General features: G+C 46.7%; 1 protein-coding gene across 2 annotated transcripts; it reads left to right on the top strand.

The window, feature by feature from the left end:
* Positions 1-1,068: 1,068 nt before the first annotated feature.
* Positions 1,069-12,640, top strand: c9orf72 (C9orf72-SMCR8 complex subunit). Of its 2 annotated transcripts, none has more exons than XR_012926418.1 (10): positions 1,069-1,228; positions 1,863-2,372; positions 3,672-3,767; positions 4,299-4,363; positions 4,831-4,903; positions 5,569-5,685; positions 6,757-6,992; positions 7,159-7,216; positions 8,147-8,367; positions 11,631-11,762. XR_012926418.1 is itself a non-coding variant. In XM_076023466.1 (10 exons), the coding sequence occupies exons 2-10, from the start codon at positions 1,926-1,928 to the stop codon at positions 11,815-11,817; spliced, it is 1,389 nt and encodes a 462-aa protein (XP_075879581.1). In that variant the 5' UTR covers positions 1,069-1,228; positions 1,863-1,925; the 3' UTR covers positions 11,818-12,640. The 2 variants fall into 2 exon arrangements, 1 of the variants encoding a protein (XP_075879581.1); XM_076023466.1 differs by having other exon boundaries at positions 8,147-8,256; positions 11,631-12,640.
* The last annotated feature ends 1,505 nt before the right edge of the window (positions 12,641-14,145 follow it).

Here is a 14,145-nt window from a genome sequence, read left to right as displayed (position 1 = left end):
CAGCTTCCACATCACAGAGAGAAGTTGTTATTCTGAAGACGGTTTTCCCAGACGCTCTGGCAGCAGCACAATTTTCTGTCTGCCAGTCTAGACATTGTTTAAATCTGCTGCTGCTTATTAAGAAACGTATAAAAGGACTTCCGGCGATGCATTCTGTCAAGTGATTTGTTTTTCTTCTATTTCACATTTAGCTTTTTCAACTAACGTTGCCAGCAACAAACCAAAGGAGAAGGAATAGTAATCTAAATCCTCCTGTCTGTGTAGAGGTCTGACAAAATTGTGAATTAAACGTGAGAAATTGAAAAAGAAAGCATTGATTTCCCTTTCATCCTTTGTGTTTGGTGCTGCAGTGGGTTGGTTTGGCTCAGCTTACCTGAATGTGCAGAAACTGAATATTCAGTACAACACACTGCTGGACAATCTGCCGGCTTTTTTCTCGTCATCTTGAGTGTTTCCAGGCAGGTCGGGGGGGAAGGAAAAAAAAAAAAACGTTATGACGACAGGACAACCTCTAAAATATGGATGAGAAGAGCGGTGTGACTGACTTCAGCAGTTTTTCAGCTCCATGAGTGATTCTGCCGCTTGTTGACTGCTCAACGCCGCCTGAATTGCAGATGAGCCATTTAGCGGCAACGGCATCCCATTAGTGTCTTGCTCAAACCATTAGGGGAAATATTGAGATTTAAGTGTGAGCTTGTGTGTACTCATGGTTTTTCTATGGGTGGGGGTGGGGGGTTTGGGGGCCGGGTTCTGCAGTGCCCCACCCACCACATCATCCCAAACCACTTGGCTTTCCACTGACATTAAATTTGGATTAACCCTTTGGTTTACACACAGGACAACTTCTCAAGGGAAATATCATAACCCTTGCTATTAATACGCGGTTGATAATAATAATAATAAAAAGGTGGTTTATACATAAATTTGATATAATATATAAATCGATAACAGGCTAGCGCTGTCCAAATTAAGATGAATGACGTAATTGGACGGCCAGTACCACGCCGTAGTCGCTGGGGGGCGCGTCGCAGCGCCTGTCAAGCGACTGGCGACGCAGCAGTGACGTACGCGGAAGTGCCGTGAAGACAACAGTTCCGCAACTCAGCCGAGCTCACCCTGGTCTCTGCAAGCACATCGGCCACAGACACATAAAGATTCTATAAAATGTGTCGATGACTTGGGAGCGGCGTTTTGAGGTCGTTTTTTAGAAGAGAAAAGGCTCCGACAAGTAAGATATAACATTATGCTGCCATTTGTGAGCATTTGTTCAGTTTGAGCTAAGGCTAATTCGCTAGCAACGACTGAATCAGCTGTCAGCGGGGTAGTATATCGGCGTTGTGTTGCTATTTATGTCTTCCTTCCACTGAGCTATGCCCACAAACACCTCTGAGATATTTTACTCGTTTTGAAATACAAGAGATATCAGTGTTGTTCTCCTTCTAAGGCTCCCGTTTTGGTTCTTAAGCGAGTTACGCCGAAGGATTCGATTATAAAAACTGTACATTTAACAATACGTGACACATTGTTGTAAAGAGGGACCTGATCACAAAATAGTTAACAAATTTTAACTTTTCAAGGATTGCTTTTAAATTCGGCTCACATGTACTCAATCAAGCGCCAGGTATTTTGCCACTTTTTGCCCCAGTTGAGAAGGTTAGCTCATTCAACCCACAGCAAGCAGCCTACAGTATACAGAAGAGTGTATGAGAGTCAGCTGACCCACAAATCATCCCAGTCCGGTCACTTTCACTTCTGCAAACACATGTCACAGTCATGTGATTTCTCTGTACAAGCTGCCAACAGCTAATCTCGCTTCACTTATTTCTTGTGACACCGCTGTTGCTTTCGGATTGTCATTTTAGAGTTGCAGTCATTCTCTGCGGCACCCTGGGAGACGGGCAACGAGGCCAGACCTCCGGTCCCCAATGTCCTCCGGCTGTCCACCCCAGTCGCCTGCCGTGGCAAAGTCAGAGGTAGCCGTGGAGGGAGAATGCCCGCTGCTGGCTGCCACCTTTGCCTACTGGGACAACATCCTGGGCCCACGGGTGCGCTACATCTGGGCGCCAAAGGGCGAGCAGTCGATGTTCCTCAGCGACGGCGAGGTCACGTTCTTGGCCAATCACACGCTCAACGGGGAGATCCTGCGCAGTGCCGAGTGCGGCGCCGTCGACGTGAAGTTCTTCGTCCTGGCGGAGAAGGGCGTCATCATCGTGTCCCTGATCTTTGACGGCGAGCTGAAGGGCGACAAGAACACGTGCGCCCTGTCCATCATCCTGCCTCAGACAGAGCTGTCCTTTTACCTGCCGCTGCACGCCGTGTGCGTGGAGAGGCTGAAGCATGTCATCCGCAAGGGGCGCATCTGGATGCAGAAGGTAGGCTTTTAAGGAAGCCAGTCTGGACAATCCAGCCTGCCTGACAGCGCGTTTTGTATGCAGGGTGACTGCTCTCGTCTTCAAATAAATCAGCAAAGAAATAGGTGGCCGAGGTATCCCGGTTTAGGTGCGCAGGCCACCGTAGTTCACTGGCAAGCTCAGGAGGAGGGAGAGTGAAAGACGCTGCAATCTGAAATGCAACCACTTAATGTCGCTGTTTCTTCTTCAAAATCTACAACTATTACGCACTTGACCTTTAACGGCAGTGCATCCGTCTTGATGAGATGATTTTAAAGGCATTAGATTGCGACCTATCATTTCAATCACATGAAACTGGAAATTGCCTCGGAGCTCCAAACATGGATGCAAGTTGGCAGGTCTGGATGAGACGCCCAACATTGAGTTCATAACTTATGAGTTCATAATTCATAAGTTATGAACTCAACTTCAGAGTTCATAATTTACTTGTCAGTGCTTTGCATCCCATTAATGTTTGTCATTTGACCCCTCAAATTATGTTCTTTACTGTGTAACTGCTCCTCCCGGACAATCTGTCCTGCTCAGTCTGTTCACTGATGAGCTGTAAGGTTTTAGCTCCAAAACTAGAACCTATCTTAAAGTGCAACAAAATTTTATTTTATGTTCGACTTGTTATTGCATCCTTGGGGCTGAGGTTTCCCAAACGGGTGACGCTTAAGCTCAAGATTTAATTCTGTTTGTCAGGGTTCCTGCTGGTTGTTTTACCACTTTGGGGACGTCAGCGCGACGTGTTTCATAAATAAAGTCGATAAAACAACAGTAGAACGAGGATTTATTTGAACTGCCACGTCGGCCTTCTCCCTTTTCAGCTTCAAATGAATCAGCTGCAGGCTCTCCTGACTAAGCTGCTTTTACTGTCCTTGAAGACAATTTAGCTGAAGCTGACCCTCATTTTTCAAAGAATTCTTTCAATGGGATCTCATGCTGGAGTCAAGATCTGGGTTTTCGTGAGTTCAATTTGAAGTAAGAGGATACGATTCTTCAAATTGTTCCTTCATTGTGTAGTAGAATGACAAATTCTTGCTATGCTGTGTAGCAGTTTTGTCGCTGTCCTGGCGGGTACCAGGGCAACAGGCTGATTCCCAGAAACGCGCATGTAGTGCACACCTTTCCAAAGAGTGGAGCGAGCAGACAAACTGAAGGACGCCTTAAGGATGGTTCCGCTGACAGGACAGAGACACATGACGATGATGGTTATCGGCAAAGTGACTCTTGTAAAATATGTCTCCTTTAAAATGTCTTGTTTCCCCGCATATTCAGGGTTACAACATCATCTCAGTGCTGAGCTTGGAGATTGTCCCCATCATGGAGCTGTTGGCCTCCATGAAGACTCACAGTGTCCCAGAAGACGTAGATGTGAGCACTACACACACACACACACTTACGCACGCACTTATTTTATCCTGTACCAGTGTTGTCACGATACTGGATGTTAGACATAGAAAAAGTAGCAATATATATTTAATTAATTGATCAATAAAATATGGATATATAAATATGAATATTGATATATCGATATTTTTGACAACACTGGCCTGTACCCTTTTCAAACTGAATCTGTCCACTACATAACTGGTCCTTCATATTTCCGAGATTCTGCCTCCCAGCTCTGCCTCCCAGCTTGCACCATCACCACGCAGTGTGACTCAACACATTTGTTCTCTAATAACTTGCCAAGTGCCACAGTAGAAGGTAGTGCAGCAAGACAGTTAGTGTGTCTTGAACGACACAGCTTCTTCTTCCCCTCCAGAGCCTCTCATTGGCTGCACACGTCCACTTCAGCGCTCCGGGCCCTGTTTGAGTTCCAACAAGTTTTTTTTTTTTTTTTAACAAATGAACCGTGCTTCCCTCCTCTCTCTCGCTCTCTCTCTGTGTCTTGCTGAGCAGATAAAAGACACGGTGCTTAATGATGATGACATCGGGGACAGCTGCCACGTGGATTTCCTCTACAAGTAAGCACTCCAGCGCAGACAAATGGAGACAGATGACGTGCAAATGCCCATTTAACACTCATCCACCTTCCAACGATGAGTAACGACTCGCCACTTAGCCAAAGTTTCCTCCAGAGAGCTGAAGCTCAATTGATCTTAAAAGTCAGGAGTTTGAGGAGTGCAACAGTATTAGCTCACGGTGCGCCGCTAACTAGAAGGATACTCGGAGCCAATTGAAAAAGAATTACAGCATTGGTGTGGCTGAGATGTTGTGCAATCTCTTTTCACTCTTTATGTATTTGATTGAAATTGCAATTGTGAGAATCCTCTGCAACCAGCAAACGTTTTTTTTGCCAACTCTGACAAATGTTTCCCGGTGGCCTCTCTGTGGTCGGGATCATCACTCCGAAAGCTGCCGCTAATGATTAGAGCAACACTAATGATGCTAAAGAGCTCTGATTTGCATGTCTTTTTGCTCTGCAATTCAGGGCCATCAGTTCTCATCTGCAGACGTGCGGCTGCTCAATAGTGGTTGGAAGCAATCCAGAGAAAGTGAATAAGGTAAACAAAAAAAAGAAAAAGAAATACAAGCTGAGTTGCAGCACACAGACGCAGAAAAAACGTTTTTAGTCTACACAATTTAGACTGTTTTGAAGTGTGTATAGCTGTTGTTTACTGTGTAATGAGACCCTGGTGCTCTTTTCCAATCTGTTGCTGTTTAAGTCGCTGACCCGCGTGTTTGTCTGGGTTTGCCAGCACAGTTGTTGCCACAGTTGCTCTGCACGCAAAGTCTGAGTCTGAAGCCTCCGAAAATTGGTTAAAAAGTAGGAAAAGGGAGCTCTCGCGTTGCCCAAAAGTTTGTTTCAAAAGACCTGAAGCTGAAAGCAGATTCATTATTTTTGGCCGGTCAATATCAAAAGGATTGCTTGGCCTTAATCTGGACTCTAATTGGTGTGATGAGAGCACAGATGAAATCAAGACTCACCTCCAGGAAAAAATTAACTCCTTCACCGAGTCTGACCGGCTGATTTCCCAAGTTCAATGTCTTTTGACTAGACACTAAACACAGTGCATGTTGCAGGAAATGGATGCGCTCATACTATCGTATATGATACTTGTCACGTACTAGATCAGCTGCCCACAGACGTATCTGCGGGCAGCTGATCAAAAGTCAGTGAAAAATTCTCAGAACATGCTGATTTTATTTCCACTTCCTGGTTCCGCAGATCGTCCGAACACTCTGCCTCTTCCTCACGCCCTCCGAGAGGAAGTGCTCGCGCCTGTGCAGGGCCCACTCCTCCTTCAAGTACGACACGGGCCTGTTTGTCCAGGGTCTGCTCAAGGTAGTCGCCGCCGCTTCCCTCCGGTCCCTCCGGTCTCTTTTGCAGTCTGAACAGTCACAAATCACATGAAATCCGATTTTTGCAAAATGGATTGAAACCACATTCGGGAGGTAGTTTCAGTTCACATTGAGACAGATGTGTCTCAGTGTGAGCAGCTCCAAACACACTGATGGGTTTTGACTGTCCGTGACGTCACTCTATGCAACGGACGACGCCTCCGCTCCGACATCGCTGCTACAGCAACCTGTCAGATGGGTCAATAATGTGGCCCAGTCTGAACAGAGCCAGATCCCATTTGGACATTTGCTAAAAACAGTGTGGACAGTCTAAATCTGATTTGAATCGGATTCGCCTGCAGTCTAAACGCAGCCTAATTTCGTGCTTTGGTTCCAAGCGGAGCTCAGTTGAGGTTTCTCGGGGACGTCAGTTGAAAAACTTTGGGGTCATGGAGAAGTTCACCTTCGGACTCGCCGCTGTTTAGAGAGGCAGGAGAGACTTAACGCTGCGGCGGCTGTTTGCTCTTGATCTCAACCCGCGCAGAATGAGAATCAGCAGTGCACTCAGCCTCCGGTGTGGAGACACAGGATTTCTGTATAGATTTCCTCACAGGGTGCATTCAGGCAACATAAGAAACCTTCCTGGGGAGGAAAAAAAACACAACTGGGAGTTTGTTGCTGCACAAAGTGGATGATTATTTTTTCAAGCGTCTCTCCATATACATGGATATAAAATGTTTTTTTCTTTTTTTTATGACGCTACTCAAATGTTTGTCGGCCCGTGTGTGTGTGTATTCTGTTTTAATTATAAATGTGCCTCAGTGGTTCTGATAAATAATTGAGCTCTTTGCAGGCAAAGCTACCCGCAGCTGTAGCCATAAAAACACCGCCGGCTCTTTGCTCTCTGCAGTTTCGCTCTGCGACCGAGTGGGCTCTATCAAACACAAATTGTCCCCTCGCAAAGCGAGTGACGCGAACCCACTCCTGCGCGTCACATCAGAGAATCATTTGCGACTTGACGGCATTCTGAAAAGCCCCTCCCTCCCTTTTCTTCTCCTCCGCCGACGCCACCCAGGACTCGACGGGCAGCTTCGTGCTGCCCTTCCGCCAGGTGCTCTACTCGCCATACCCGACCACGCACATCGACGTGGACATCAACACGGTGAAGCAGATGCCGCCCTGCCACGAGCACACGTACAACCAGCGCCGCTACATGCGCTCGGAGCTGAGCGCGCTCTGGAAGACGGACAGCGAGGAGGACATCTCCCCCGACATGGTCATCCTCAGCGACGAGAGCTTCACCCCCGACCTGTGAGAGACACACACACACACACACACACACACACACACACACACAGCTGGGTCCAGCTTCAGCTTCATTTCAAGCACGCCTTTTATTTTTCTCTTCTTTTTTGTTTGTGTGTGAATAAATTGCTTTGAAAAATCCAAACTAATATTGTGACTCTTCCTTTCCCAGGAACATATTTCAAGATGTGACACATAAAGACACCCTGGTCAAATCATTTATAGACGAGGTGAGAATCTATTTAATATAATACATCTATTCTTTCCCTCATTTTTATTCTTTCTTTACGAAAAATCTCTTCAAAAGTTCCCCAGATGGTTGGACAGAACAGTTTCTTCTCCAGTGTTCCACTGAGCCTCATCAGATGCGCTTTAATAAATAAAAGATCAGCATCGCACGGTTGAAGTGCGACTGCGTTGTACAGGCGCCAGGATGCGCATCTCACCTGATGCGGCTGAAGGGAAACACAGAAATACCTGCCGCTGCAGTTTTCCCGTGTTTCCAGCCAAGCTGTCTGAGCTCTCTGAGTCATTCTTCTTTCTTTTTTTTCTTTTTGTCACCACAGAATTATTCTCGCCTGCCTTTTGTTCTCTCACTCCTGCTGTGTCCAGGAAATAGATTCTGTTGGCAACGACGCCCGAACGGTGAAAGGAAGAAGGGAATAAACAGCAATCGCTTTCTTTAGCCTCCAGTTTAAGACAAAGTTCCATCTTTTTCTCCCTTTACATGCAATGAAAAACCTAAGATTGATATTGTTGTTGTTATTTTGAATGTGATTATTATAATTCAATAAGATTGGGACGAAGAGTATCTTTCCCTGGCAGTTTGAAAGGCAACTCAGAATCAAAAAATGTGCAAAATTCTATGTTGTTTGCTGTGTTTGCACTGCTAATGCCGTCTAAGCTTTGTTTCCACAGCTCATTACTGGCCTGTAAAGCCGAAAGAAAAAAAAAGCCTTTGTATCTGGCAGCAGCCATCACACTGCTCCCTCTCCAGGGGCCCGCACATCAAAAACAATCTTTTTATTCTCTCGGGTCTCGACCCATCGCCCGTTCCCCCAGCTGTGACGTCAGCAGGGTGCGTTGTCTTCCCCCCCTGGAGAGGCAGGGAAGAAGCTGCGGCCCCGGCCTCCCTAATTGACTTCCTGTGTTGCGTTCAGGTGTTCATGCTGAAGCCCGGCCTGTCCCTACGGAGCACCTACCTGGCCCAGTTCCTGCTGCTGCTCCACAGGAAGGCGCTCACGCTGCTCAAGTACATCGAGGACGACACGTGAGTCGCCGGAGTCGGAGGATTGACCGTCGCGTAATGAACGCTGGAACAACCTGTGCAGGGGACGAAAGTGTTTTCCCCAATCGTGAATGCCACGTCTTGCGTCACGTTGTGCGTCTTTGTGGTTGTGTGGGGTTAAAAGTTGTGTCACGAATGTGAAACAAATTGGCAACACCTCACATCACACGGTGGGTGAAGCAACAACAGCTACTGTATGTTTACATGGACAGAAATAATCGGAATTAAAGGCCCAATCAGATTAAAAATGCTTCATGTAAAGACGTCAACCGGAAGTTTCTGATCCGATTAGGCCCATTCAGGAATACATTTCATTCTGAAAGAGAGAGGTGGTTTATGCCGATCATTATTCCGAATGGCGTCCATGTGCGCACCCATTCCGACCCTGTCTTGCTGGTTGGGGTAAAATAGTCTCCACTGCGCGTGTGTGCTCCGTCAGCGTGACGCATTTCCGCCTTTGTGGCAGCCAGTCGATTTTCAGCAAGCAGAAAACATGGCGGGAAAAAAGCAAAACTCATCCATATTTTAATGTATAAAAAAACTACATTAACAGACACTTCGCCAGAGGGGAGGGAAATAAAATGTGAGGGGCGCAAAGAGTGAATGAGCAGATGACGTGCAGACAACGCAGTGTTTGGTTACACAGGCGGAAGTGAAGCTTCATCTTCTTCTACTGTTTCCGGAAAATTAGACTCTGCGCATTCCCAAATGATTTATTCTGATTAAACACTTGGTGCACGTATACGCAAGTCATGATCGGATCCTTTTATTTAGTGTCCATGTAAACGGTGGATTTGGAATTGACGATCAACCAAGGTTTAGATCCGATTGGAGAAATTTTGCGCATGGAAACACAGCTTACATAGCTACAGAGAGGCAGGTTTTTCAGGCAGCCGGAACAGAAAAATACATCCACTGGGAGCCTCGGCAGCCAATCAGCTCCCCTTTCAGGTTCACTCCACATCCTATCACAGCGGATGGGCAGGTAACTTAGAACAGTGCTGCTCAAACCACACCGTCTGTCTAGCGCAGACATGAGAGCAGCGCAAGGTGACCTGACGGGTTTTAATAGCTTCCCTTCAGGCTGAGCATCAGAGCGACGCCAGTGTAGGCAGCTGGCGGAACGTCTTCCCTACAAACACCTCCAACAGTCGCACTCTTCTTCTTCTGCTGCTGCTGTGAGGGCGGGAGGTCATCTTTTGTTTTGTTTTTTTTGGGTTTTTTTGCGTCGTCCGCGCCCTCCTCAGAGACGTGGCTCCTCGGGCACCCACCTGCCCCCCGTAGTGTTTTCTCGCCACCTTCCACGCGGCGGGCGGCCCGGCCCAGCCACGGCTCCAGCCACGGATCCAGCTGGCCGTGACTCATCCCCTTCTGCGCTCCGCCCAAAGACGAGTGACCTTCTGGCGTCTCACAGGACAGCAGTCGCTCTCCGCGCGGTCGTCTGTTCCTTGGCAGGGTTACTTATTTATTTTTTATTTAAAAAAAAAAAAAAAAAAGACCGTGGCAGGGCAGCATCAATTTGGCAGGAAGCAGGTGGGCGGCTCCCCTAACCTGAGAAATCAGAACAGGCTCCGTTTCAAAAGGCCCTTCACTGGCGAAAGGTTCTTACGATGTTGCAACGATTTGACCCTCAACGTCGTCCCAAAAAGAAGGAATTATTTTTCTCTTCATTATCCTTTTGCTTTTCCACAAAGCGCTCATCGTTTTCGCACAAGCGTGCAACACAGACCTGTTGCGACTTGGCTGGCGTGACGTCGTCGCCGTCGTCGTCTCCGCAGCTGGCCTGACTGACTCTCGCCTCCCCGCCAGCCTCGTCTCCAGCTGCAGCAGGCAGCTGCCTTGTGCGGGAGGCGAAACCCCTCAGACAAATGCCGACAATGCGATGTATTAAATTCTGACTTTGAAAAAGGGACATATGCAGCTGCTGGGTGCTGGAGATACGTAGATAATACTCATAATACTTATAGCAATATAAATTTTATGTCAATTTTTTATGTAGGCATGTTTTGCATATGATTTTTAAGCGATTTACTAAAAGTATTAGAAAATACCAGAAAACCATGAGTTACACTGTATTATGTACCTTTTTGCTTCAAAATTGGGTCTTTATGGTATAAAATATCTATAGAAAAAATCTATAAAAACACTAGCGATGAATCTGATAAATTTGCACATACAGTCATGGAAGAAATGATTAGGCCACCCTTGTTTTCTTCAATTTCTAGTTCATTTCAATGCCTGGTACCTACCAAGTCATGTCCTGGGCTACTCTTGAAAACTGTCTTCTTCCATCAGCGGGAAAACTCTTTCCTGCCTGGAATGACTGGATTTTCCAACCAGACAATGCCCCTTGCCACACAGCAAGGTCAATTGAAGGCTGGATGGAGAACCAGAACATTCAAACCATGCCATGGCCTGCTCAATCACCAGGTCTCAATCCAATGGGAAAACCTGTGGAAAATCATCACACTCAAAATGGAGAACCACAAGCCCAGAAACAAAGCAGATTTGTTTGGATTTGTCCAACAGTAATGGGCTGCTGTGACAGCAGAACAATGTCAGAAGCTGACCCCTGTGTGTGTCATGTGACTAAAAGAGACAGAAAAGAAAACATGGAATGCCTAAAAGCACCTTTTTCGGCAGCACAATAGCTATTAATGTAAGAAATTAATTGATTTTGGTTATTATCAAGAAAACTGTGGAAAATGGTGAGATATCAGCTCTTAAATGAAACTCTTATGAGCTATTTTTGTTGCTATCATTCTATTTGTCCAAACAAATGTACCTCTTAGTGGTACCGGGGATCAAAATGAACAGAAAAATTAAAGAAAACAAGGGTGGTTGTTTTTTCCATGACAGTACATTTGTTTGTAAATTTCTACGAGTATAAATACAGATAAATACTTTTGCTGATACACATTACCGGATAAAATTATGCCCAAGAAATATATATACTTTTATAACATATATTTTCCTTGAATGTGGATCCCTGAATCTGTCTTTGGGGGGTGGGTGGGGGTCTCTTAAACTCAACAAGCGGGGAATCATTATTTCTGCGTACCCTTGTTTCCAGCGGCGCCAGCAACCCCCGAGGTCTGAGGCCGCGCTATTTTACAGGTGGCTTGACAAGATTGTTTATGCTCAGTTTCCATCGTTGCGGCAGCGGCGGCGGCGGCGGCGTCTACATGCATAATTCATGTTGGCGTGGCGTTCCCGAGCGCAGCTGCCGCCCTCAACGAGATGCTAATACTGAATAAAAAAAAGAATAGAAAATTCCGAGGGCTCCTCCTGCGTATTGCAGCTGCTCAGTCGATCCGACATGAAACCCTTCTTCTCTCCTCTCCCCCGGCTTGCAGGCAGAAGGGGAAGAAGCCGTTCAAGTCCCTGCGCAGCCTGAAGACGGACCTGGACTTGAACATGGAGGGGGACCTGAACATCGTCATGGCCTTGGCCGAGAAGTTGAGGGCGGGGCTGCACTCCTTCGTGTTCGGGAAGCCCTTTTACACCAGCGTGCAGGAGCGAGAGGTGCTCTACACCCTGTGAGCGCCGACCGCGGGGCTGCGCCCTTAAAGTCTGCGCACGTTTACAAGTGGGGAGGGTGGAAAGCCGGCGTTTGCTTGAATGTTTTTTCAAATTTTAATATCGTTTCAGTCACGTGACTGATTGGTCCTGCTGTCGGGATGAAAGTTTCCCGTGCGCGCGGACTTGATTCACTGGACGCGTCATTAGAAGTTCTTCTTCTGCTGAACCGATGAATTATTCATGCCTTTGCTGGGCCTCCTGTTATAATAAATGCCTCCATTAATTTATTACCGTAGAATTTGGCTGCGAGGCCCGACAGGACACTCGTAGGTGTAATTAAAAGTTCTATTTATTCAGCTCGCACTCCCCGCTTGTGTGTGTTATGCAGAAGAGGCTCAGAAATCCTTGCTGGCGAACCGTCGGCGCTGAAAGCGAGGCGCCGTGCGGGGCGGGGGTTTGTTTCGCTGAAGTGCTGCAACGGACTTGGCCCTCGCTGTCGGTGTTCGCTGTCAGGCAGCGTCAATAATAAATGTCTCTAACCAGCTCTGTGTACCAATGTGTTCACCGGTTGTTGTTGTTGTTGTTGTTTATCCCCTACACAACCGAGATGCTGTTGGTACGATTCCTCTTACAGTGCCAGTGTTCTACGTAAACAATGTTTGTTTGTCTTTCACAGCATTATTCTGTATGCTGGTTTAACAAACAATGTGCCATTCTCACTTTTTTCCTGTTTTTACTTTTTTGTTTTGCTTGTTTCCCAGCCAGGGCAGTGAATGTGTAAGATTTGCAGCATGGTTTTTAACGTTTTCGGTGCGAATAAACAGACGCGGTACGACAAAATACAGAGTCGTTGTCCTGTGATGATTAAAAGGCTGATGGTTTAATGGCCCATTAAGCATTAAAAAAAAAACATCAAAGTGATCAGTGTAAACGTTTCAGTCTGAGCCAAAAATCCTACCACTGCAGGAAGAATAAAGGGATCAGAAGGAGTGAAGGAGGGACTTTTCTCATTTCAGAAAGTTCACCGACAGGCTGGAGACTTGGAGAATATTCATCGTGAATCTGGCTAATCCGGAACCTTTAGGGCTCATCGTAGGTGGACTGCGAGCATTTTGTACAGCAGGTTTTCAGTCTAGACATAACTGTCAGACTAGATACGGAGCCGCGGCCCTCCAGAAGCTCTTCCTATGAGGTCAAAATTATGCCAGGCCTCTTAGGCAACTACAAAGGCTAGGTTTAATCCTCATCTAAGCGCAGGATAATTAAAATGCTCACTTAAAATGCAGCCCGTCGGCGTCTTAGGCCGCCGCTTTTCATGACAAGTTGGAGTTCACATAATAATGAGGTGAGTTGGGTCACACCTCCGCTCTATTAGTCATCATGAGGCCTAGGGCTGATGATAAGCTTCTTTATTTCTTAACCCAGCAGTAGATTAACCAGCCAGATGTGACATTCTACTAACCCAGGGTGTCGAAGGATGTTGGTGGAGGAGATCTGCCAAAGTAGCAGGCCACAAAAAAGGATGTATTTTACATTTTACTGCACAAACAGAGGCAGCATTCTGTTCTCTGACAGGCTGCACAATCTCTGAACCTTTGAAAGTCAACGCTGATGGAGACGGTGCTCTCACTGATCTCCATTGGCGAGCTTCATCTTGGCTGACCAGTCATTGCTGGACGAGATGGACTGAGCTAAGTCAAAGCCAAATGACTTTGTATTTCACTTTTTTATTGGCGAGAAGTTTATTTGTTTTTCTTTGGCATCCAGGACGTGGCGTCTTGTCGTAAAGTGGCCGATGGACTCATCACATCTTCTGCCAGTGGTTTGCTTGTGCTGAGTCTCTGAAATGATAATAAGCAGGCCCAGTGGCATCATTAGGCCTAGTCCACTTCTGTGGACCGGCCGTATATCAGAGGAGCCAGTCATGAAACACCATTTGGGAGCTACATGACTAACTACCTTGTCAGCCTGTGCCTGAATAATTGACGTTGTTTGTATGAATGCGCGGTCCGTGTGGGTCTGGACACTGAACGGATGAAAAGAATACGTTATGTGAAGTGGCGCAGGGGTGGTCAGCACCGACGGCCTATCAGGAAGAAGATTGCGGGGTCTAGTTCCTTGTTTTGCACCATGTCCCTGTGTCTGCCTGGGTTCTCTCCAGGTACTGCGGCTTCCTGCCACAGTGCAAAGGCATGCACATTAGGCCAACTGGCAGAAGGCTCTGGCACCTGTTTAACTCCCCAAGTGCAGGATAAGTGGTAGTAGGAAATGGACGGATGGATAAAATGAGCAATTCTTTATCCAAGGATTTAAATGGTCTCCCCTTTAATTTCAAAACCTGATTGCAAG

The sequence above is a fragment of the Nelusetta ayraudi genome, unplaced genomic scaffold (genome assembly GCF_046127955.1).
Source record: "Nelusetta ayraudi isolate G7.1 ecotype Tasmania unplaced genomic scaffold, CSIRO-AGI_Nayr_v1 ptg000015l, whole genome shotgun sequence".
NCBI lineage: Eukaryota > Metazoa > Chordata > Actinopteri > Tetraodontiformes > Monacanthidae > Nelusetta > Nelusetta ayraudi.
This window is presented reverse-complemented; position numbering and strand designations above follow the sequence as displayed.